The sequence below is a fragment of the Tripterygium wilfordii genome, chromosome 11 (genome assembly GCF_013401445.1).
Source record: "Tripterygium wilfordii isolate XIE 37 chromosome 11, ASM1340144v1, whole genome shotgun sequence".
In the NCBI taxonomy this organism is placed as follows: Eukaryota; Viridiplantae; Streptophyta; class Magnoliopsida; order Celastrales; family Celastraceae; genus Tripterygium; species Tripterygium wilfordii.
In genome coordinates this window covers 11,721,735-11,745,841 of record NC_052242.1, presented here as the reverse complement: position 1 = coordinate 11,745,841, position 24,107 = coordinate 11,721,735, and the positions used below count along the sequence as shown (strand labels likewise).

Here is a 24,107-nt window from a genome sequence, read left to right as displayed (position 1 = left end):
GACTGGACCCGGAGGCGCCCATTTATGGCATGGACAAGGCCCATGATGGTTCTTAAAGCCCATTGAGCCCAAAATACATTGATTTAAAAAAAAAAAAAAGGGCAGACATGCTCATTGTGCACTATATCTTCAAACTGAAAAAATAAGGTAAATTCACTCTCTCCAGAGATATCTGTCCAATCTCGAAAATACTGTGTATGATAGTATAAGCTAACCACCAACTGAAAGCAATATTATATGTTTGGAAATAATTGGGGTGTAGAGGGGAGTGGGAAGGTTGGATGGTGTATGTTTAAGTCAATCATTAATGATGGGTAAGACTAAAACTCTACTCTAAGGGAGTCCCTTGAGTGACAAGTTGAAGGGATTAATTCTTGCAAAAAACAAGAGATTTTAGGTTCATCTTGCAAGTTCAACAAATTTTTTCGGACTCAATCCCACGGCCAAAGACCTTGTAAGATTTAATGTGTTCGAAGTTTTTCACGTTGGACGGGGTTCAATGTGATCGTGTATCTCGGATGAGTTACTTGTTTTAAATAATAAAAAGACGACCAAGACTCCCAAGTAACCACCAAAGCTGTGAAGGGAAGACGAGACAAACTTCTCCACTACTACTTGGCTTCTCAGTGCTGTGGTACATCTGACACAAAGGGACATCACGTGACTTTCTATGGTAAAAGGTGGAGATTTCTTTTGGTGCCTGCAGTGAGTAGTTGTTTGTCATTTCAGTTGACGTGTTTTTGAGTGGTCAAAATCCAATTAGGAATCACGATTCCTGAGAATCAGTTAAGTGCCCGTCACGTGATGAGATCGGAAAGTTGGAATAGTGGAATATATTATTATATTCATGGCAAAAGCGTAATTTTCGACGATTTAATCCACTAATCCTGTTCAGGATTCTTCCTCTTTTTGAGCACTCAAGAATCTGATCTAGACTTTGTAAGGCAAAGCAGCCGAATCAGTGGTTGATAGTTCAGTGGTGTAGGGTTCACAAAAAAAAATCGATCCTAACATTATTCGTAGGGCACTCGATCTATTTAAAATCCAAAAAATCGATCTTATAAGGTTTGGAAGCGGTTTTGGTTTTGATTTTCAAACCCGTCACGATTTAGGGTCAGATTTGATAAAGAAATCAATTATAATAACAATATTATATCATCTATGTAAAGGTATATTACTAGGATATTAACTTATAACATGATAAAACATATTAAAACATATGCATTTATAGAATCATACTAATAAAACTATAAAATACACTAATTTGAATTGCCCAAAGATATAGCATTACAAGATAAAATATACTTAGTATTAATATAATCATAACTAATTATTGGTTTTGTTATTTTATTCTATTTTTAAAAGCATGATTTGGATTTTGCGTTTGAGTTTGGGGTAAGTTAGGGTTTGGATTTACGAGTTTAGAAACGGTTATCCGACCATTAATGAAAATTTAAAACAAATTTAAAGTTACATGGTAAACGGATACCTGGTGGTAAATGGTTATAGAACGATTTTGGTTTTGCAAATTAAAATGATTTTTTAAACGGTTTTGGTATAGAGTACTTTAAATGGAAATGATTTTGATATTTCCTAATTGAAAGGGTACTTGACCCGTTGCCAACCCTACAGTGGTGAATTCTCATAAGCAGTATATAGTGAAGAGTCGGCATCACCCCACTTTAAAAAAATAGCTATAATAATAGATATATTTTTAGAAAAATAAAAGTACTAGAAGACTTTGCCCCTCCTTAAATATTGAGGAAAAAATAAACATTAGTCTCTTATGTAATGTGTTGGACCCAACTCTTAGCAGCCCACAACCAAACAAACTAATAGTATTAACTTTACCTGTGGCAACTGTAACCTTATGAAGATTGTGAAGCGGCGATTGCAAAATCAAATGGAGGACTCAATGATTGTCTAGTTACATATATTGAGAAAAAATTGTTTGATCAAATTCCGAATGAGATTATTATGCAATCTTATCAAAATATGATAACTTTGAAAAAACAAATGTAAACGTTTTATTAAATTTATGGATACATGATAACTTTGAAAAAACGAATATAAACGTTTTATTAAATTTATAGATATTGTGATATGATTTTTATTTTTACCTTAACATTATTATAGTGATATATACCGAACCTAAATTTTTTTTCCTCACACTAAATTCCGCCCTCCTTATGTTCATTGTTGGATCCACTCCTGAATAATAAGACTCATGTGGCCACGCGATATTTGTTGAGTTTAGGCTTAACTTATGAGTTGGGATATCAAAACTAGGGATGACAACGGAGCGGGGTGGGGGCGGGTATGTCATCCCCGTCCCCGATCCCCGTCCCCGTCCCCATCCCCGCTCCTTGAGATTCGGGGATCCCTGACCCCGACCCCGACCCCAACTCGAAGGGGAGAATTCAAATTTTTTTATATTTAAACTAGTATTTAGAGAATTAGAGTGTCGAGATTATCAAACTAGTATGTTTGAATATTTAATTTGTCAAAAACTTTAAAAAGAAATTATACTAATATATACATCATAGTATAAAGTATTGAACTATTTATACTATATAATGTATAGGGTTTAGTGGTTTACTTAGTGTTTTTGATTACATAGGGTTTAGAATTTAGGGTTTACATATATGATTATAATAATCCAAATTACAAAAAAAAAAAAAATTGGTTTTGTTATTTAGTTAGGGTTTAGGGTTTAGGAAGTAGTTTTAGGGTTTAGGGTTTATATGATTATAAATTTATAATGGTCAAATGTTTAAATAAAAAATATATTTGAGTTATTGAGTACAATATATTATATATGATATATCTATGTAAATATATATTTATTTATTAAAGTATTAAGGTTTAGGGACCTTAAACCCTAAATATATTATATAATATATATGATATATCTATATAAATATATATATTTATTAAATGGATATTTTTGGGTCGGGTTCGGGGCCGGGTATGACATTACCATACCATACCCGTCCTCACAACACTTCATTAGGATGACATCCGAATCCGTATCCGAACCCGAAATTTCGGGTACTCGGGTCGGGTTCCTACAAGTCAAATTGCCATCCCTAATCAAAAGTCAAAACACATTCCATTTGATAAAATAGGAGCTTGGACTCGAATATGATAGGCCCACGCCTCAAAACATGCACGCTGTGTCCTTATTATAGCTCTGTAACCTATAAAAGGGGGGGAAATGAAAAGAACAAAACAACAAAATAGGCCCATCCATCCATGTCATTCAGATCTCTAAATTCAAATTCACTTCATTAGTGGAGAAAACCGAGTCACTGAGAAGCAGCTTTCATGGCTTCAGCGAGTGCTCCAAATCACATACTCTGGAGTTCTTGGTAAGTCCGAAGCTCTGTTCGTCCCAACCCTTTCACTTCCGGCGTTTATATTTGTTTTATTCTAATGTTTCTTTGATTTAAACGTCTTGATCTTCTTGTTCTCATCGTTAATTTCCCTTTTGTCTCAATATTGTGGTCTCGGTATCGTATTCAATATATGGGTTTCGTCTATAATGCCTTGGTTCTTGGTTTGTAGCTACAAACGCTGTTTTGTTGTTTGGGTCGATGTATGCATGCTGCTCCTTAGATCTCCGTTGTTATTTCTTGAAGACATTTTTACCGATCGTTTTAGTATGGGATTCTACGGTATGGCATTTTTGGCGTTTTGGCTTCTCAATTTCGAGTTTGCACATGCTTAATTTGCAGGCCATGACGAGGAGTCGATTCAGTTGCAGATACAGGCGATATTTGTTATGGATTTTGACATGGATGTTTTTTATTCCTGTTTCAGGCATACCCAAGTGAGAAAGTAAAGTGAGGACTGACTTTGTTTCTTCATTTCAACTAGAGAGATCCAACTTGTACAAAAAAAATGTTGTGTGCTTGTTCTGGAGAGCAATTCAAATTCGAAGAGGCACTGCCGCAGTCTCCGGAGTCTCTGGCCACCAGGGATTTCTCAGTGAGTGGCCTATCATCATCAAGGACTGGAGATTGGGAGTCCAAAGCTGAGGATGTTCAAGTGGATGAAGCTGAATCCACTCTCAAGGAAGCTCTATCTTTGAATTATGAGGTGGAGTGAATCTCTTGAGACTGGGCTCTAGATTAGTTTATCGATTTGGTGACTAATTCGAATAAATTTTGTTCATCTGAGTTGCAGGAAGCCAGGGCTTTGTTGGGGAGGCTGGAGTTCCAAAGAGGGAACTTCGATGCTGCCCTTCAAGTATTTCAAGGGATCGACATTAGAGGTTTGACCTCCAGAATGATCAAGGCTATCTCTGAGAGAACTCGTCCACGAAAACTGCGTTCCAAGGGCGACATTGTGCCTCCTGGAGTAATGTCACTGCATTCAGTGAGTCTACTTCTTGAAGCAATCTTACTCAAAGCGAAATCATTAGAGGAGCTTGGGCACTGTAGGGGTATTGCCATTTTCCTATTGGCTTCATTTTCAGTTTTTTGCCCCTATAATTTCCCTCTATAGGAATTATATATAATGGGTATATCTTCTAAATTTTAGAGCATTTCAATTTCTTTTTCGTTATTTGGTTGAATTTGATGACTGGTGACTAATACTGCGAGTTGATATATTTAATGGTATAGGTTATGACAAAATTTAAGGTTTTGGGTAAAGAATCAATTATGAAGATATTGCATTAGCTAGGACATACATTTGTGTTATTTTTTTGAGTAAGAGCCTGGGTCTTATACAATCTCATTCATCAGAGGCTGCAAAGGAGTGCACAATAATTATCGACGTAGTCGAGTCAGCCCTACCCAATGGTATGCCCGGTGGAATTGTTCAAGACTGTAAGTTGCAAGAGATATTCCACAAAGCATTAGACTTGCTACCCTATTTGTGGATACGTGCTTGCTTGCTCAATGAAGCAATTTCTGCATATCGCAGAGCTCTAGTCAAGCAATGGAATCTGGATCCACAGAGGTTGGCTAGTGTACAAAAAGACTTGGCTGCCTTGTTACTCTATGGTGGTGTCGAAGCTAGCTTTCCCCGGCACTTGCAGGGTTGGGGTCCAAATATCCCAAAAAGTAATACAGAAGAAGCAATCCTTTTGTTGTTAGTACTCATGGAAAAGGTTGCTTATGCAGAAATAAAGTGGGATGAAGAAATCATGAATCATCTGACTTATGCACTGTCAATTTCCGGGCAGTTTGAATTGCTGGCTGATCTTGTGGAGCAAGCCCTTCCTGCTATTTATCGCCGAGCTGAGAGGTGGTACCTTCTTGCACTTTGTTACAGCGCGGCTAGCCAGAATGAAGTAGCCTTGAACCTGTTGAAGAAAGTTTCAGGTTCTTCGGAAGCAAAGCACAAGGTCCATATCCCTTCTCTTTTATTGGGAGCAAAGTTGTATGCCCAAGACCCTAATCATGCTCATCAAGGCATCATCTTTGCTCGTAAAGTGATAGATGCGACCAATTGTCAGCATAGGCATTTCGCAGGTTCGGCCCACAAATTTCTTGGTGTTTGTTACGGGAATGCAGCAAGGATGACTATACTGGATTCTGAAAGGGTTTTCTTCCAAAACGAGTCTTTGAACATGCTAAACCATGCTGCTCTGAACAGTAAGGAGGATCCAGAGGTCATGTTTAGCCTTGCGCTGGAAAATGCGTTGCAAAGGAATCTTGAAGTAGCTTTTGATAATGCATTAATGTATTCTCGTTCCATGTCTGGGAACTCAGAAAGAGGTTGGAAATTATTAGCACTTGTACTTTCTGCGGAGCAGCGATACAAGGATGCTGACAACATAACTGAGTTTGCTTTGGAGGAGGTGGGTAGGATGGACCAGTTAGAACTTCTCAGATTGAAAGCTGTGCTTCAAATTGCTCAGGAGCAGCCCAAGCAAGCAATGGAAACCTACAAAATCTTGCTTACACAGATTCATGCAGAGCGCGATTTTCAAGCAAAGAACTCTCATCAAGCAGCTATGTTTGAATGTGAGGTGTGTTATCACTATATATGCACTCACATCTCCCGCGTTAATGTTGATGTGTTTTATTTTAAATCTAAGTTCAGACTGCAGTGGGTTGATAGAAATGCTTGCAAATTATGGCTACAGTTGACAGAAAGCATTCACTTCATGGCACAAGTTGAAAAGCTTTTCTTTTACGACTACAGTTTTATACATGGGGTTAATCGAAAACTTTCTGGGAAAAAAAGTTATCCGTTTGGAATGTATATTTTCCTTTAAATTGCTTTATGGTGCATGAACCCGGTCTTTAATTAGAAATTGTACAACATTATATAATTGATGTATTTCCATTTTGCTAGTTTGATTCCCAGACAACAGTGGCTTCTCTGTCTAAACTTTCTCTCTATCCTCTGCAGGCACTAGCAGAAAGAAACTTAGAATTGGCAGCATGGCAGGATTTGGCAACTATTTATATAAAACTAGGTATATTCCCTGAAGCAGAAATTTGTGTCCACAAAGCGAAGTTGATGGAGTTTTTTTCTGCCAGAAGCTGGCACACAGCAGGTTGGGATGCTGTGCTACTAGATGCTTCTGACTAAATAACATTCTGTACTTGTATCCTTGACCCTTTTGTGTTTTCCAGGTTTGTTGTTTGAAGCACAATCACTACATAAAGAAGCTCTTGTTTCTTTATCAGTCTCATTGTCCATAGAACCAGACTACGTTCCTAGTATTGTTTCGACCGCTGAAGTATTGATGAAACTGGGTAGCCAGACATTTCCAATTGCGAGAAGTTTTCTAATGAACGCATTACGATTGGAACCCACAAACCATGAAGCATGGATGAACCTTGGATTGATAGCAAAAACAGAAGGCTTGCTAGATCAAGCAGCAGAATTTTTCCAAGCTGCATATGAGCTCAAGCAGTCGGCTCCTGTCCAGAACTTTGTGTGACAATTGCACTCCAATTTTCTTAAGATGACAACTAGAATAAGATCTCCTTGGATTTTCTTGGTATCAATTACCCATGAAGTCAGGCATCAGAGGAAGAAGGGAGAACCACATCCAAAATTCAGTAGTGTTCATTCCACTCACCATTGTTTTGCATTGGTTACTAAAGTGTACAGCAACCGTCCCTTCTCTAAAGCTTTGAGTTAATCCTGTTAGTTTAAAAAAATGTTGTTAACCTCCTATGAATCACTGGATCAGTTGACCAACGAAAGACTGAATTGTCTTGGATTTTGTCGAAACCTGAGAATGCTGAATTAACATTGTATATGAATTTATGTGCTGAAATCGCAGCAGATTACTTTGTTCCCTCTCTCTGACTCTGTTGAAGTGGCCTTGGGCAAAATGCTAGATGGTTGCAGCATCAGTCAATTATGCATATAACCAATTCCATAACTTGATGCATACATCATGCAACATTAGAAGAATTCATGTTTTCACATATTAATGTCAATTAAGTTGATTTTGATAGATATTTTGTTAACTACTTGGCTAAAGCTCTCACTTGAGCCATTACAAAAGCCAATGCTCATGCTTCAAACTATTTGACAGAAGCTTAAGGCCAAGGCTTTTCAGTATTTTTAGGTAGGTTCAAGGTCAAGCTTGATCTTCAACTAAAAAAAATGATCGCAGGTTAATCTAAGTTCATTTACACTTCTAATCATATAAGTTATTCGCATTCAAAAATGAAGCCTCGAACTAAAATGTGTACAAAGAAAAAGAGATACAATATTCACTTCACAACTATTGTAATAGGATATATTTACCCATAAATATTCTGTAGCCTCGATTTTTACCATTAAAAAAGTTCTTAAATTGCGCCAAAAATATACCAAAAATGAAAAGTTCTGATCAATTAGTTTACTTGATAATAGAATTTATGCACATAGAATGTCTCCAATAAATTGTAAGGTTAACAAAACATAGAGTAAAGCAAGATGAACTACTTCTGCCATTTATAGTCGAATTACATTGTCAAACAGAACATAGAGCAATGTTAAAGTCCATTCTATATAACCTGTGTCTAGATCAGATGTCAGCTGACATAAAATTTCTATTTTGTCTTCTCATCTTATCCATGGAGAGTCAGAAAGAAAAGAAAAAAAAGGTGTCTTGATTCTACATAAACAATGATAATTTCAATGGAAAATTTACAAAGTAGAAGCAGCAGCCGCTTAGGGAGCAAAGCCGTCAAGGCCTATTTACAAAAAAAAAAAAACAACTATTGTAAGTTTGTAACTATTATAGTTTTACAATATAGATTATCTCCAACTTACAATAATAATTGCAGCCCAGAAGACAATAAGCTTAGCTTCCACCCATCTGCCACTGCATTCACAGAAACATCCAACAAAAGGTCAAAAGTACTCCTTTTCAGTTTTAGCAAGTGCATATCCCTTTTAAAATGGAAGCTTTATATAGCTAAAAAACATTTAAGGCCTCTGTAAGTTTGGAAACGACAATATTTAGGTATGGCAGAACATCAACTCGTTGGTGACTAAAAGAATAAGACACTTGCATATCAGCATAATAGGAAAAAACACCTTTAGAACTGGTTCGCCTTTGTCGGAATTTGCAGATTTTTTCGCATTTGCTTGTATCTGTGCCTTGGCCGCTCTTCCTGCAGCAGATTTTTCAAATTGCTCTTGCCTGCAAGCATAATCATGATAGAAATGTCACCGTTAGAAAAATAATTATCTTAGCATCTAAATTCTTGCATTGCGATCATTCTAGTAAGATTGCTGGAGAATGCAAGCAAAAAGTTGCCCTCGCTCTTCACTATTCTGTACGATTAGAACAATAGAACTATGTGCTAACCATTTGTTCCAATCAGCAAAAATCATGGAACCACAGATTCAAAAACATACATAACTCAACGTAAAGAATAAATAGTCTAATTTTAACATAATACTTTGATCATGGAACATGTGGCCCAGTGGTAGAGTTACAGGGGTGTAACCTAGAGGTTACAGCCTCACATATCCAATTCGGTCTCCGTATATCTTGCCTGCCCCCGACCCCGCTCAATGTGGGAGACTTGTGCATGAGTGTTGTTAAGCTTTTTTTACTTTGATCATGGAAACATGAAGTTGAATAACTGTTAAATCCCAATTTTGGGTTTTATTATTGTTCACTAGAAAGACGAAAAGAGAACTTTGATGTAACTTGTAAGGGTTGTAAGCATCAAGTGAACATTAAGTAAAGCGATGATAATATCCTGATGCATGTTTTCCTAATAAAACCCAACGTCAATTTTTTTTTTCTTACTCCAACAAAAGCCTCACAATCAACCATGGGGCTTATCGATGGACAAATCTATCCCAAATTGAAACATCAAAGATGACAAAGAGGTGACTACAGTCTGCAGTGGACCTCTACATTCCAACAGAATGAAAGTAAACCATTTAACCTACAGCTTCTCAAATACTCAATGCTCAATAGGAACGTGCTACCCTGTTGAGAACTAGAGGTTTAGAACTTGACATTTCAATGATGATATATAGACTCTGAATCCTATATTCAACAAAATGTATGGTCAGCCTAGCTCATTCATACAAGAAAAAATTGGTAACCATGAGTTCTAAATGACGTTAGAAAGAAATCTGTTTTCTAAAAGAACAATCCTGGCCATCAAACAATTCAACAAGTACTAAGAAAATCAAAAAGGACTACAAACTACACAGACAACAAAGAAAATTTAATAGAACGATAAGAGATGAATGAATTTAATCTCGCTGGACTCCAAGTAGTTCTGGAATGAACTTCATATTCCATTAAAAAATTATCTGAGCCAAAATTTCCCCTCTAAAATTCCAACTGACAACCAGTTCATAATCTTGATTGAATTGATGTTAGACACTAAAAGTCCCACATCAGGTTGGCAGAAGCCAACCATGTAGCGTAGATCTTTTGCCCAGAGCGGATAATACCTAAAGTAGGATTGGATTTGATCAAATTATAAAAATTGAATCAAATTCCAAACTCTTCATCAATTCACAAGTAACCTGAGATGCGGCACCACGAAATTTATTCTTACCAGAGTACAATTTTGTACGATTTGAAAAACAAACGAAGAAGATGAATATTACCTTCTCTGCGCAGCTTCGGCGGCTTTAGCTCGTGCTTCAGCGGAGGCCAATCTCTCTTCTTCCCTTTGTTGCTTGGTTCCTCCGTCGAAGCAAGCGAAACAACCCATCTCTTGCTCTCTGCGATCTGTCACCTTCTGGCTTTTTTGTCCATTTTAACCTTCAATTGCAGCGTGCCACGTCATAATTGAGCGAATGCATTAGTCTATCACGGGGGACTATTTACACTCCCCAAAATTTCGATTGAAACCTCAAAATGAATACAACTCATTTTTATATTTTTTCAAAAAAACCGAATCCACTCCAACTACATAACCTACTCTGAATACACCCCATTTTCATATTTTTTCAAAAAAACTGAATCCACTCCAACCACAGTTATAACTGGAAAAACAGAGGACTTGAAACAGCCGGTTACGAACCTTTGAGTTGCTTTCTCCCAGGCCATTGCTTTCTGCGTACAAGCATGTCCACACCCATAATAAACAATTCATTCAACAACAATTGTTTTTATAGCAAGTTCTCTGTTCCCATGTTCTATGGAGGAGTCACTCTTTCAAAGCTATTGCTGCCTCTAATTTTGACCTGAACCACGCTTGAGAGAGCCCCCTTTCCACCACTAATGATCTCGCAGCATGCCTTCGTCGAATCCAGCTATCAACGCATTCCATGAGGTAATATCTTGCTTTGACATTTCGTCGAACACCTTCTTTGCACAATCAAGATGGCCAGTTTTCCCATATCTTTCTACTAAAGTGGTACCAAATTGAGCATCGACAATGAGCCCGTATCGCACCACCTGTTAGTGTATCCACTCTATGGGATCCATGGGACATGGATTTGTACCACGAGATGGCTTTGATAGGATTAGCACTCTGGGCTAACCCGCGCAAGATGGCATTCCAGTCATGACCACCTTCAGGAGAGATGGCACATTGGGCTTGGAGTTGCTTGATGCAGGGGAGAAAGGTGAGGAATGGGAAGGACGGCGAGAACGACGACGGCGTTGAAGGAGATGGAAGAAACATAGAGGGAGAGGGAAGAAAAGAGGGAAGAAACAGAGTGGGGTTTTTCAGCGAAAAAGATAAATATCTCAGTTATCCAAGTTGTTGAGGTGTATGTACAAGATTTAATGTATTTGTGATGGGCTCTACATGCACATTAAATTCTGTGCATACACCTCAGTAATTAGTAATTAGGATAACTGTGATCCTAATTGCTAGGATTTATAGCACTTCTGATTTTTTAGACTATGGTTTTTTTGTGTGTTGTAAGATGTGAATGGAAATTTGGGGAGTGTAAATAGTCCCTACCTTCGGTCTATAGATTCTTTCGATTCTAAACAGTGCGTTTAATTGACAAAAAGACGACAGAGCAAGAACAATGCGTTTTTAGTTTTTACTCGACGGCCTGTATATAAATAAACTGCTTCGAGCAACTGGACAACAAATTTAACTGGAGCGATAAGTGCCCGACCGTTAGAATCCGTCGGGAAACCTATAAATTGAGCCTGATACTGTCCCGGTGGTTTGCAGAGCCTACGGTTTTATCGAAGGCTTCGACGTTGGTTACGCGTACGATCTTTTCTACAGTCGGGAAGATAAGGTACCTTGTTCATTTGCTGGGTGAAGTTTATTACTATTTATCTGATTATGCTTGATGATTCGTTCTGATTTATGCCTATAATGTGCTCTGTGGAGTTGTTGGAACTTTTAATCCTTTGTAGAGAACTGTAAACGCTACCTTCATTAATAATCTCTTGATATTTCTATGACGTTTGGAATTGCCTTTTTTTGCAAGGTTAAGATGAAGACAAATTTAGACTATCAGGAAAGGTTTGTAGTAGTTAATTAGGAAATTACTTTTTCCCATATAAAACATAGCGGCGATAATCTTTCGTGTAGAAGAAAAAGAAGAGACAAAAACCATGAGATCATAGTCCAATTTGAACAAACTAATCTATAACAATAATTGGTTATAATAAATTTCTGTATTTACTCCTACATGCTTATAGATGTCGGCCGGGATAAATACTGTTGGATAAGACCAATGAAATCCATCAAGAACAATATCCAAAACCTAAATGATGTCACATGGTATTTATTTACTCTTTTTTATCTGTATTTTTGTCATCCTAGGGACCATATTGCTTTTTTGCTATGTGTGCTAAATTATAGTGCCTGTGTTTAACAATTCGTTACGGATTATTTACCATATCGTTTGATTTCTTTCATTAAAAGCTTCTGGAACCAAATCGAACCTCGCGGTCCTGGCCATTACTTACAGAGTTACAGTTCTATGTTGCTTAGTAATCTTGAAAAGAAAATTATGTAATGCAGTGGGTGATATCTAAATCATAATTTCCATGACGGCCTGTAAGAAATAATGCCAGTTGGCAGCTAGTATGTGTTTTTTTTTTTTTACATTCATTCTCTTGGAAACCAAACAATATTATGCCTTCCTCTTGAGGATGTATATTTTTGCAAGTATTTGTAATTGATCAAAATTTGCATTTACAAGTTATGAGATATAACATAAGAGACTTAACTCTGCCTATTTCACATCATTTATCTTGTATGGTTTTTTAAATTTGAATTTAAGACACATCTTGATGCTTTTCGGTTTCTTTATGAAAAAAAAAAGTCATTTATTCTTTGGGGCTAGTCTTTGGACTCTGGTTGGATCACTCATTTTGTCAACCTCAAGTATTTGACAATATTTCTGGTTGTTCTGGCCTTTTGTGCAAGTTTACAAATTGATTCCATCGCATTGATGTTTTGAGTAAACAAAATTTCCCAAAAAATGATGTTCTGCCACCCTGATAATGGTAGGTTCTGACGTTACGTGCATTTTGATTGTGGATGCACCTGATAATGACTGACATGGCTTGTTTTTGTTCAGCAAGGAACTCGATTAAGGGCTGATTATGAGGTCGCTTGGGACAAGGATGGCTTTTCCCATCATTCAAGAAGTAAAATTCAAGAAAAGAGTAGGAGGATGCCTGCAATAGGAGCAGGACAGCATGGGAATGAGGCTTCTAGATGTGAGCCACATCATCCTCAGTCAACTTATGAGGACACATACAGAAAGAGGTTTAAGGTGAGAAAATTTTCTAGCCAAAGTTGCATAGTACCAAAAATTGCCCTCATAGGTTCGTAACCGACACCATCATTATTAACATTTGCTTAGACTTCGCACCACAAAGGAACCCTTGGAAAGCCGTCTCCCATAGTTTTCTTATCTCTGCAACACATGCTAAAACATCTTTTGTGCCTTTTAAAAGAGAAGACTTTTTGATGGTTTATACCTGTTTTCTTTTCTCTTTACACCACTAAATGCCTATAAAAAATCTCAAGAAAGCAGTCGGTTGAAGAAATCTTGATATTTCCAGACAAGGTGTGGAGGATAGTGACTTGTGGGAGAACAGAAAATTGTGGTAGAGATGAAGAAGAAGAGTGGAGCAGATAATTTTCATTTTATGAAAGAGAGAAGACTTGAATAGTGTGAAGCATTCTTGATGTTAAGGTGTTTAAGTTCACCAAATTCCTAAATCTTCTAGGCTATGAATATGTCAGCTTCCCTGGCTAATGCTTGACACTTGTTCTTTAATAGTTTTTTAACGGACTTTGATCTCTAAGGGCGATTACACAAATCATCTTGTTTGTTTGCAGGAATAGGGAATGGTGATTCTCTTTGAAAGACCACTTTTGGCTGGGTTTGGAAGTATGAGACACGATTTCTCAGGACTCAACAGCCAATTACTTTTGGTCATACCATACAGTAGCTTTGATGAAGTGACCGTTCACCATCGCTCAAACAGTTCATTTTCTGGTTTTTAAACTAGCCCCATCTAATACTGATTCGTGAATCTTCAAAGCAACTATCTCAGTGGAATGCATGGTGTTTCACTTACGCAGGTCATGATTATGGTCTTCCCCTAAAAAATATTAATGTCCTTGAGGAAAACGTTTCCATAATGAAATGGTTGCTGACTCGGATCCTCGAGGAAGAGGGAGAGGTGATACTTGCGGGGATTTGAATTTGCTATATAAAACTGCCATTTTCCCCGAGTTATTTTATTTGCACACCAAGATTTGTTATCTTTACACTAACAATTTTCTCCATATAAGTTTACATCATTTTTATCTAAGTTTACACCAAATTAATAATGTTAAACCTAAAATACCCTTGAAATCCCTTAATCAGCTGATTATCATTTCTCAGATAATATCATTTCCCACACCCTTCTGGCTATGCTACACCAACAACAACTTGTTCTTCATATGTCGTCCATTTGCTGAAGATTAGCACTCCATCCTTCATCTGCTGCAGTTTAGATCCATTGGTGTCGTTTTATTATGTTTATTATCCTTCATCTGAAACCCACCACCTTCAAGCTATGCTACACCGACAGTAGCTGTTCCCTTACATGCCTTCATCTCTGCTACATTTTAGATCCATTGGTATCAGATTTATTGTGTGTATTCTAATATTTTGTTTTATTATTCTCTATTCCCTTTCTTTCATTCAAGGGCATATTAGGTATCTCATATAGGGATTCATATGTAAATAAAAAATTAATAAAAATGGTGTAAAGATAACAAATATTGGTGTGCAAATAAAATCACTCTTCCCCCTTTTTATCTATGATTACGTGGACATTTTTTTCTTCCTTTTGTGCTGTAAATGTACAGACTTCTTGTTATCTTTTAGATGCGTTTAATCAACAACAGATACAAATTAGAGTTTGATAAAGTATAAGCATGTGAAGTTGATGACAATTCACTTATTCACCAAATCCCTTGAGAAACATGGATTCAAATATTTAATTACACTATGTATAGTCATGTACCTTATGTTTTGGGTCAAGGATTCGGACAATATTTTGTGGCTGCAAAATCCCCATCAATCAGGAGAAAACTAAAATTTTAAGATAACTTCACATCTACATGTCTGCCTGCACGTTTATGGCAACTGCCAACAGTTAGGTCAATGACTGATGTGTTAACAAACCAGCTTAACTCAATTCACAACCAGATCCATATTGGTTTCCTGTAGTGAATCTACGATTGTTGAATGAATCAACTCCACTGAAATTTCACAAAACCAAACAAGACATGCATGCCAACATGGGTTTTGGTCTCCCTAATAATCTAAATCAACCCATATTTGTCAATAATAATGTACAATTACAGAACATGTCAAAGGAAAGATTGAATCTTCAACCCAAACCCAACATGAACTCAAATTTCTTAACCAGAATCTATCTACACAAGGGGTTAGTTCAAGTCTTTAACCCCAAAACCAAACCCAACAAAAAGAAAAAAAGAATGAAGGGAACAGAGACTTCAGATCCTTAAAGTTCACCAGCTCTTTTGATGTCCATGTTTACGCGGCGGTGATTTGTCTTTCACAGCTCCAGGATTGTTCTTCTTAGGAGAAGATAACCCATCAATGGCCATCTTATTCTCACTGAATCTTCTTACATACACCTTCTTGTTATTCTTTGCAGGCCTTTTTGAATCAGAACTGGTCAAGGTAGGCACTATGTACCATCCAAGAGAGGTGCAGAGTATTGCAAAAGATCTCCCAAATAGAGCCAAGAAGAGCAAAATCAGTAGTATTGCCACTGGAAGATAATAAGAAGGCCTTCTCCATTTCTGTAATCTTAAAACACTACTGCTCCATTTAAGCCTCCTCTTCTCCACCTCCTTTGGTTCCAATTTTGATGGCTTGTTGACCTCTTCAACGGCTGCTGTAACTATTGGCTCTGCTTGAGATTTATGATCTGGGATTTCTAAATCGTGCTTAGCTTCTCTGTTCTTATTGGGTTTCTTCTTCTCTTTCTCTGTCTCTGTTTGGTTTTCCTTCAATTTGACAACGATTGGAATACAATCATTCTCATTGGAGTACACAAACCTGACAAAAGAAACATCTTTTGAATCTACTTGTGAGTAAATCCTCTGCCTCTTCTCCTCCAATTCAGCAAGAAGTGCGGAGAACTTGTCAAGCCCGCGAGTTGAATACGGGTTCTTGCTATCCCTGATGTTGTTGTTGTTGCTGCTGTTCTTATTGCAAAAGCTGTTCTTCTTGCAAAAGCTGTGCTTGGGGCTGCTTGTTTTTCTTGGTGTTGAAGGAAGACTACTCCATGGTTTCTCTTCTTTATCTTCTTCAAGAAAATTGGCACTGCCACAGATGAAAGGACTCATGACCATGAATTCTTGTGGATTGAATCAGTTTTTGTTTTGTTTGTGCAGAAAATTTAGGGGGATTTGACATAATATTACAGGGGGAGAGAGCCCAGAATGGTCTTATTTGTTGATGTAATTAGAAGACCAGATCCAACGCCCAGTCGGTCAAATTGAAGGTTTGACAAAAAAAGCATAGAAACTTCTATGATAATTTCCGTGTCCTTTGACTTCTTGCAGAGGAGGTAACTCCAGTACTATCCTTGCAATTTATTCGTATGCATGCATATATCCAAATAATATATACATTTGCTTGGAGAAGGGGACATGGACTAACATTAAATATGTGTATGATTGAAGATTGAGAATTGATAATTGATAATTTCTCTTGTTAAAATAATCAATTTGGGTGTAGTTAGTTGAGCAGTAATGGGAAAAGGAGAATGGTATTTTATTATAAAAATGGTGTTATTAAAATTCACCTGTGTTAACCCTACCGATAAACTTTGAAGGTTAAAATTTAAAATTGGCCCATGCATTAACCCAATAAACTTGAGGTTTAATCAGTTGACTCGAAGGGTCAAAGGTTAAACTACATATTTTTTAAATAATTTAAATTATTAATAAATAATAAAATTAATATGAATTAGATAATGTGAAATTTTATATATATATATATTATATAACATGGTATAAATTCCAACAAAATGATGAGTTGGTTGTGTGGTTAAGGACTTGTGATTTATTTGATTTGGGTTCAAATCTTTCATAACCCGGGGTTGATATGATTTTTAAGGATAGACCGCGGGTTAACAGCAGAATCGATCTGATTATCATGAAAAATGCGGTTGAACCCGGCCTAACTAGTGAATCAATTTTAATAACACCAAATAAGAGCTCTTCCAAGTTTTACTAATGAAGCGAGACTAGAAAAATACATAATTCATTTGATTTAAGGCTCAGCCTGATTAAAATTTTCTAATCTTTCATATTCACATTTGGAATGTAACATAGATATTCGATGGGTTCGGTTCGGAGTTTGGATACACTAGTTTGTCTTCTTTTGTAAATAACGAGAAAAAAAAAATTCCATTGCAGGGGATTTGTTGAGCTTGAGCTTGAGCTCCACAGCCAACTCATGACTTATCTCTTGTAGATGGATAAATGTTAGAAACTTTCCACCTATTTTTTCTTCTTGAAGTGTCATGGTAACTATTATTTTTATTATATATGTATATATCTTATAATGATATTTTTGATGTTTAGATGGATGTAATCAAGAAGATTTTGGTTAGGGATTTGGAAGATTTGGACAAAAACATCAACACCAGCAACTTTGGTAATTGGTATGCCTAAAATGGACAAGTTGATTTGTTTAAATTTTATCTTGTTTGACAAAGCCAATGACAGAATACGTGGGAGATGATGAAAGATTGAATATGAAATGAATAAATAAACCAAAATGTCTAATATTCTTGCTTATCCTATGCAATACAAAATCAGTAGACTTTGACAAATAATCATATATGTAATACAAAGCAGCAGATTTTGATAAAGACTTATATGCATTACATATATATGTCACTAAGTGCAACTCAATGCCAGTGGCATACTTGAGTTTTTGGGGTTCTAAGTGAACTCTAAAAAAGGGGTTCTCTTAAAAAAATTATTGTATGTTAATTAATAGATTTAGGGCTACAATAACACTTGTATATTTTCAAAAATATGGGGTTTTGGGGATTCAGGGGTCCTAGGCGGCAGCCCATGTTACCTCACTCCAAAGACGCCCCTACATAATGCAATTAATTAGTTTGCAGTCCGCGCAATGTGAAGAAAATTTTGACATAATTTGTTTGATTAATGATTAAAGAAAGTCGAAATAATTTGTCCTCCGTGAATAACATAGAACAATAGCGATTGAGAGTTGATTAGTATATTTGTCAAAAAACTATACTTCAAATATACCATATGAGAATAATTAATTAATATAATTATATTATATTACTTCATTATTATGGTTTCACATGTGTATAAGCATTTGTATATTAATGATGATCAAAAATTTTATTTTATATTAATAATCTATCTATCATTTATTCAATAAATAATAGTTGTAATCGCACAATTATTTTTACATCAATAATTCTAAATATTTTATTTAATTAGCTCAATAGCTTATAAATATAGGTTTATATTTAGGATAATATTTTTTTTCATTATTATTAGAAATGGCTAGAGTTTATATTGAAATATTATGAAAAATATTCTATCATTATAGTTATAGTAAAATAATTATAATTGAATTATTATTATTAATCATTTTTGGTATCTAATTTTTATCAAGTGTTATATACCATAGTAATATAACTCCAATGGAATTTATCACTATTATTTTCCATTTTAAATATTCTTAAGTGCATATTTTATTATTTTTTTTGAAAGGCCCACAGGCCCGAGGGGCATGAAGGCCATCACAGCGGATGGAAAACTACCCAAATCCCAAACCCCCTGGTGAGAATAGAACCCTAGACCTCAAGATCCTGGGCAGACAACCTTACCAACCAGGCTATCTCCCATTCTCTTCTTAAGTGCATATTTAAAGTAATAATGTTCCAATTAAATTATTTTTTTAATTTATCCTATAATAGATGCAGCTCTAATAAATTACTATTATTTTCTTTTTTAAATATTACTATTAAATATATTCTATTGTTTTATTTCTATTCAACGCGTTCTTAAGAATCATAGATTTTTTTTTTAATTTGGTTGAGCAGGGAAGAATCCTAGACTGACTTGTCTCAAAGGAAATGAGATTCTAAGAAAATGAAAGGAATCCTTGCGGAGAAGTTTCAATAACGAGTGTAGTCGTGTAGAACACGGTGGTGCGACTGAATCATGTCTACTTTAGTACTCTTGGAGCCCAAACCAAACAATTTAGGGTTTTTTTAAAATCTAATCCCACATCTTGAGTACCAAGTGGCGTGATCTATAAGCAAGCATAAACTCACTTTAAATGATGTGAATTCATATGATAGATATTTCGTCCCACATCGCTTGGATACGTGCTTGTGAAGTGTTTTATATTGAGAAACCCTTTCTCAATTAGTATGATGCGTTTTAAAGTGGTTTTTGGGTTGTGATGACTCAAGATCTACAATATCATCTTGGTGGGTTGGATTTTCCATCATCCAACCACTTGAGACGCTTCATCTTCTTCTTTTTCTTCTCCCCACTTGCTTATTCTAATCTCTCTCAAATTCTCTAAATTAAAAAAATCATCATGATGGGGAGACAAGGGACACCGCTTGATGAGTACCATGTGATGCGATTTATAAGTATAAACACACTTCCAATCACTGGAGGTGCCTTCTTCTGCTCCCCGCTCACTTCTTCTCATCTCTTCCAAATTAGAAAAACCCTGACAATGGGAGACAACAATATAATAGTGGGCATAGAAAAACTAGATCCCCGCATGAAACCGTGTATAAACTTAGAATTAGTAATTAGTTGTTTTATTATGTATGCTTGTATTTATATGAATATATGAGTATTGTGATCCCTCTACCCTAAATATATAATTTCATAAATTATAACACTTAATTGACAAATGAATTTGAGACTTGTAATTAAATTGAACAAATTTATCCAAGGTTCGATTTCAATAAAAAAACATATTTCTCAAAAATATTTTTTTTAAAAAAATTGAACAAATTTACCCCAACCAACCAACTCATAGTCATGGACATGGACATGGTTGAGTCAACAAATAAATATAACAACTTTATCACAAACAAAAACTGGCAACATTAACTTGCATGTGGAACAGAATATCTTTTATCTTCTAGAACCGTATCATGCCATATATATATGTGATTGTAATGATGCTGGTACTTATCATCTAAATAGGCAGTGATTAATTAATAATAACCCATGAAATCTTCCTAAACCTAACTAATTTGACAAATTAATGTATGGCCTGGGCTCAGATATATGTATGAAAATGTGAGCACCGTCAATGAAATAATTAACTAACTAATTAAAAACAACTGGTGGTATTAGGTGTCATGAAAATCTTGTTTACATACCACCACACTTGGGAAGAAAAGCCATCTAAAATTGACTCTTTGGACATCTCAAGCTTCCATAAACGTCTAGAAAGTTAGACCTTTAACAACATAACATTAATTTCTACTTATTCATATCTACGGCGCTGCTCATATGCGCAGACCCGCTTTCAGCAAAACATGCGGGCTTCTAACAACTACCGTTAGATTAATCCAATAGCTCAAATTAAAAGTACTTTGGAAAAATAACAAAACCCAAAAATTCAGTTTTAATTCTAGGTTTCTCCGTCTCCCACAGAGTACGCGATGGAGGACAGAGTTCGCAAAGCCTCCTCACACAGTACCTCTTTGCATAGAGTTCTACGGGTCGCATAACAGCAAAGCTACCGTGACCGAGATTTCGACTCCGTCTTTGCGATTTCGCCTCCAACTCCTCCATTTCGCCTCCATCTCCGTCTTTGTGATTTCTCGATTCCAATCCCTCTTAGGTATGATTTTGGGTTTTGTTTTTCCGAAGATTTGTATGTTGTTCGATTTATTTAGTGAAGTTATCTTTTATTTGTTTAGAGTTCCTTTCTTTTTGAGTTTAACGATATGGTTTGGACTGTCATTTGTTTAGCTCTGTTCACTAATTTGGATTCCTCTATGAATTGGGTAATGCTTGTTTGACATGACATGCTTTATTTGTTCTGTCTTGTGCCCTCAATAGTAGTAGATGGAGGACAATTTTTTAGATCTATGATCATTCTATAGTATGAATTTTTATGCAGATTGGTCAAAAATGGATGTGAGCTCTTCTTCGTCTAATGATTTATCTTTTATTCCTCAAGTAAGGGCCGAAAAAGTCCCCAAAATTGGGCAAGAATTTGAATCATTGGAAGAAGCCCAAAAATTTTATAATGAATATGCAAGGGAAGCTGGATTTAGTATTCGAATGTCGACTACTAATAGAAACAAAAGTAATGAAATCATCAGGAAGGAATTCGTTTGTTATAAAGAGGGGACTAGAGAAAAAGGGGAATTCAAATCCGATGGTAGTAGAAGACGTGGGACAACTAGAGAAGGATGCAAGGGTAAGATGGTTGTTGTAAGGTCAACTTCTAAACTGAGTTTCATTGTATCAATGTTTTGTGAGGCCCATAATCATGTCCTTACAACACCTAGAAAGGTGCATTTGCTTAGGTCTCACCGTACTATGTCAACTGCTAAAAAGGCTTTGACACAACAACTTTCTGCAGCGAATGTGCCAATTCATCAACAGATTAGTATTTTGGAGTTAGAAGCAGGAAGTCTAGAAAATATTGGGTGTACCGAGAAGGATTTTTACAATGCTCGAAGGGATGAGGTGAAACTATTTGCTGGACATGATGCTCAAATGCTATATGAGTATTTTGAAGCAGAAAAGGAAAAAAATACGGAATTCTATTTTTCAATCGATGTGGACGTTGAAAACAAGATAACACATTGTTTTTGGGCAGATGCAACATGTAGAAAGGCATACCAAACTTTTGGGGATGTAGTAGTGTTGGATACTACTTATAATACAAATCGTTATGGTTGAAAGCATTATACGATATTCGTGCAAAGTGGATTCCTGCGTATGTTAATGATACATTCTCTGCAGGTATATTGTTTGTCTTAAAGTATTTTTTATTTACTGCCTTTTAATTCTATAAGTATTAATTACAAATAAATTTTTCATTGGTTGCTACAGGGATGTCAAGCAGTCAACGAGCAGAAAGTTGTCATGCATTTTTCAAGTCTTATGTTTCAAAAAAAAATACATTGATGGATTTTGTGGTGAGGTTTAGTAGAGCTCTAAAACGCCAAAGACACCAAGAATTATGTCTTGATCACAAGGACATTAACGAACAACCTGTCATGAAAACCATGTTTGGTGTTGAGAAGTCTTTGGCTGAGTTGTTCACACACACCATGTTTTACAAAGTTCAAGAGGAGTTGTTCCAAAGCATGGCATATATGGCGACATTTGAGCATGAGTCTGGAAACTTGAAGTTATATAATGTTCAGCGTGTTGAAGGGAGTCAGAAAAGTGCTAGAAAAGTAATTGAGGACAAGCCATTGAATTATATGACTTGTAGCTGTAGGAAATTTGAATCCTATGGAATAATATGTCGGCATATTTTTTCAGCTTTCAGCAAGATACTTCTACATCAACCATTGCCTGATATTTATGTACTGCGGAGATGGACAAAGGCTGCAAAATCATTAACTGTAGGAGGTGGTGATGGGCAGGATAATTGTGATAGAAAGGTAATACTCAAGCACAATACCTTGCGTAGACAAGCGTCAAATATTATTGAGGCCGCTTTGATCAATGAAGATATATATAACCTCACATTTGAATCGTTCGAGTCACTTCAATGCAAGATCAACTCAATGACACTAAATGATGGAGGACAGTCGTCTACACCTAGTTTGTCTCTATCAAAGGTGACTTACAATGAGCCAGAAAAGGTTAGAGCAAAAGGTTGTGGAAAGAGACTCAAGGGAGGCAAAGAAATTGCCACTAAGAACCCCAAAAGGCGTTGTAATGGTTGCGGATTAGCGGGGCAATCACATGACAAAAGGAATTGTCCTTTAATTATGGGTAACTGATGCATTACTGTCTTGCTGTATATGTTTTCTTCATGTCTGATGTAAAGAGCTTCTCAACCTATTTTCATTAACTATGTTTTTTTTTTCCTGATTGTAGGTAGGATGCAGTAGCTTCATGGCCTATGCTGTTCAATTTTTTTAAGGATGTTGAATCCTACTGGACATTGTTATTTTGATGTACTTATGTTCATAGCCTATGGTTTTCATTTTGAGGATGTTGAATCCCACTAGATATAACTTATGTGTAATTTTTTGCTTGAGTTGAAACTGGATTGGTTTTCTAATCCTTGTTCACACATTAGTATCCTTGTATCTCATCCTTGTTTCTAATCCTTGTTTCTCATGCTAAGATTCAATAGACAGTTTACAGATTGCCCTTAGCAAAACAATTTACAGTTGATAATGGAATTGTGCCAGTTTACAATTTGGCTTTGCCCTCAGGAGAACAGGGACAAAGGACCCTATCAATAGACAGTTTACAAATTGCATCAAAGCAGATATACACATAACAAAGTTTAACTCAACCAATTCAGTCTCTCATATAGCAAAGTTTAACTGAAATAATTGAGTTTCTTTCTCACATATACAATGATCATAACTCTATCAAAAGCAGATGAAAAATAATTCAGCCGAACTCAATTTATCCAAACTCTATCACAAGCAGATGGAAAAAAAATTCAGTTTCCCCATGTCTAATCCGGTCATCAAAGAGTCGTCAAATTCTGTAGCAGTCATAAACTCATAATAGAGAAAAACAGCATCAGTCATCAACAAGAAGAGGCTCCCCTGTTCGTGAGTCGTCAAGAAGAAGAAGATGAAGACCTCAATCATCAAGAACACCCAAAATCGTACCTAAGACGGATTGGAATCGAGAATCCAAAAGGAGGAATCTCCTTCCATCGTTCATTTTGGATTAAATCTCTCAGCTCTCTTTGGGCTCAAATATGCCCTAGAATTGGAAGCAGATGCAAGATGGAGACGGGTCTGCAGTGTCGTGGTGCCTTCGACGGAGATGGAGGCGAAATCTCAGTCACGGTGGCTTTGCTGTTATGCGGTCGTTGTCGGTTGTTCGTGAGAAAGCTCGAAGACGGCGAAATCTGAGGCTTTGCGAACTCTGTCCTCCATCGCGTACTCTGTGGGAGACGGAGAAACCTAGAATTAAAACTGAATTTTTGGGTTTTGTTATTTT

The 24,107-nt window shown here is 36.3% G+C and overlaps 5 protein-coding genes across 7 annotated transcripts; 3 read left to right on the top strand and 2 right to left on the bottom strand.

Moving 5' to 3' along the window:
- The first annotated feature begins 3,207 nt into the window (after positions 1 to 3,207).
- Positions 3,208 to 7,271, top strand: LOC120008572 (protein NPGR1). 2 transcript variants are annotated; one of them, XM_038858949.1, is made up of 7 exons: positions 3,208 to 3,371; positions 3,568 to 3,677; positions 3,823 to 4,101; positions 4,189 to 4,447; positions 4,752 to 5,983; positions 6,370 to 6,517; positions 6,597 to 7,271. In XM_038858949.1, exons 3-7 carry the CDS (start codon positions 3,904 to 3,906, stop codon positions 6,905 to 6,907), a joined length of 2,148 nt encoding a protein of 715 aa, XP_038714877.1. In that variant the 5' UTR covers positions 3,208 to 3,371; positions 3,568 to 3,677; positions 3,823 to 3,903; the 3' UTR covers positions 6,908 to 7,271. The 2 variants fall into 2 exon arrangements, with proteins under 2 accessions (XP_038714877.1, XP_038714876.1); XM_038858948.1 differs by lacking the exon at positions 3,568 to 3,677.
- Positions 7,272 to 7,885: 614 nt separating this feature from the next.
- On the bottom strand, positions 7,886 to 10,302 carry LOC120009696. Of its 2 annotated transcripts, XM_038860381.1 has the most exons (4): positions 10,051 to 10,302; positions 8,506 to 8,611; positions 8,239 to 8,290; positions 7,886 to 8,159 (listed from the first exon to the last, which is right to left on the bottom strand). In XM_038860381.1, the coding sequence occupies exons 1-3, from the start codon at positions 10,155 to 10,157 to the stop codon at positions 8,270 to 8,272; spliced, it is 234 nt and encodes a 77-aa protein (XP_038716309.1). In that variant the 5' UTR covers positions 10,158 to 10,302; the 3' UTR covers positions 7,886 to 8,159; positions 8,239 to 8,269. The 2 variants fall into 2 exon arrangements, with proteins under 2 accessions (XP_038716309.1, XP_038716308.1); XM_038860380.1 differs by having other exon boundaries at positions 7,886 to 8,290.
- A 4,817-nt stretch (positions 10,303 to 15,119) lies between these two features.
- LOC120009695 lies at positions 15,120 to 16,382 on the bottom strand. The gene has a single exon (XM_038860379.1). It carries the CDS (start codon positions 16,260 to 16,262, stop codon positions 15,411 to 15,413), a length of 852 nt encoding a protein of 283 aa, XP_038716307.1. The 5' UTR covers positions 16,263 to 16,382; the 3' UTR covers positions 15,120 to 15,410.
- A 4,148-nt stretch (positions 16,383 to 20,530) lies between these two features.
- On the top strand, positions 20,531 to 23,267 carry LOC120009588 (protein FAR1-RELATED SEQUENCE 9-like). Its single transcript, XM_038860235.1, has 3 exons — positions 20,531 to 20,787; positions 22,014 to 22,910; positions 23,016 to 23,267. Exons 2-3 carry the CDS (start codon positions 22,016 to 22,018, stop codon positions 23,027 to 23,029), a joined length of 909 nt encoding a protein of 302 aa, XP_038716163.1. The 5' UTR covers positions 20,531 to 20,787; positions 22,014 to 22,015; the 3' UTR covers positions 23,030 to 23,267.
- LOC120008804 (protein FAR1-RELATED SEQUENCE 5-like) lies at positions 21,081 to 21,860 on the top strand. The gene has a single exon (XM_038859170.1). It carries the CDS (start codon positions 21,081 to 21,083, stop codon positions 21,858 to 21,860), a length of 780 nt encoding a protein of 259 aa, XP_038715098.1.
- Positions 23,268 to 24,107: the final 840 nt, after the last annotated feature.

What these genes read in the sequence shown, in the direction of transcription:
- LOC120008572 (XM_038858948.1), top strand. Translation starts at nt 3,904, where the DNA reads ATGTTGTGTGCTTGTTCTGGAGAGCAATTCAAATTCGAAGAGGCACTG. An exon ending in CTCTATCTTTGAATTATGAG is followed by an intron (nt 4,102 to 4,188) that starts GTGGAGTGAATC and finishes TCTGAGTTGCAG; the next exon opens with GAAGCCAGGGCTTTGTTGGG. An exon ending in GGAGCTTGGGCACTGTAGGG is followed by an intron (nt 4,448 to 4,751) that starts GTATTGCCATTT and finishes CTCATTCATCAG; the next exon opens with AGGCTGCAAAGGAGTGCACA.
- LOC120009696 (XM_038860380.1), bottom strand. Translation starts at nt 10,157, where the DNA reads ATGGGTTGTTTCGCTTGCTTCGACGGAGGAACCAAGCAACAAAGGGAA. An exon ending in GCCGAAGCTGCGCAGAGAAG is followed by an intron (nt 8,612 to 10,050) that starts GTAATATTCATC and finishes TTATGCTTGCAG; the next exon opens with GCAAGAGCAATTTGAAAAAT. An exon ending in AAGGCGAACCAGTTCTAAAG is followed by an intron (nt 8,291 to 8,505) that starts GTGTTTTTTCCT and finishes CTGTGAATGCAG; the next exon opens with TGGCAGATGGGTGGAAGCTA.
- LOC120009695 (XM_038860379.1), bottom strand. Translation starts at nt 16,262, where the DNA reads ATGGTCATGAGTCCTTTCATCTGTGGCAGTGCCAATTTTCTTGAAGAA.
- LOC120008804 (XM_038859170.1), top strand. Translation starts at nt 21,081, where the DNA reads ATGGATGTGAGCTCTTCTTCGTCTAATGATTTATCTTTTATTCCTCAA.
- LOC120009588 (XM_038860235.1), top strand. Translation starts at nt 22,016, where the DNA reads ATGTCAAGCAGTCAACGAGCAGAAAGTTGTCATGCATTTTTCAAGTCT.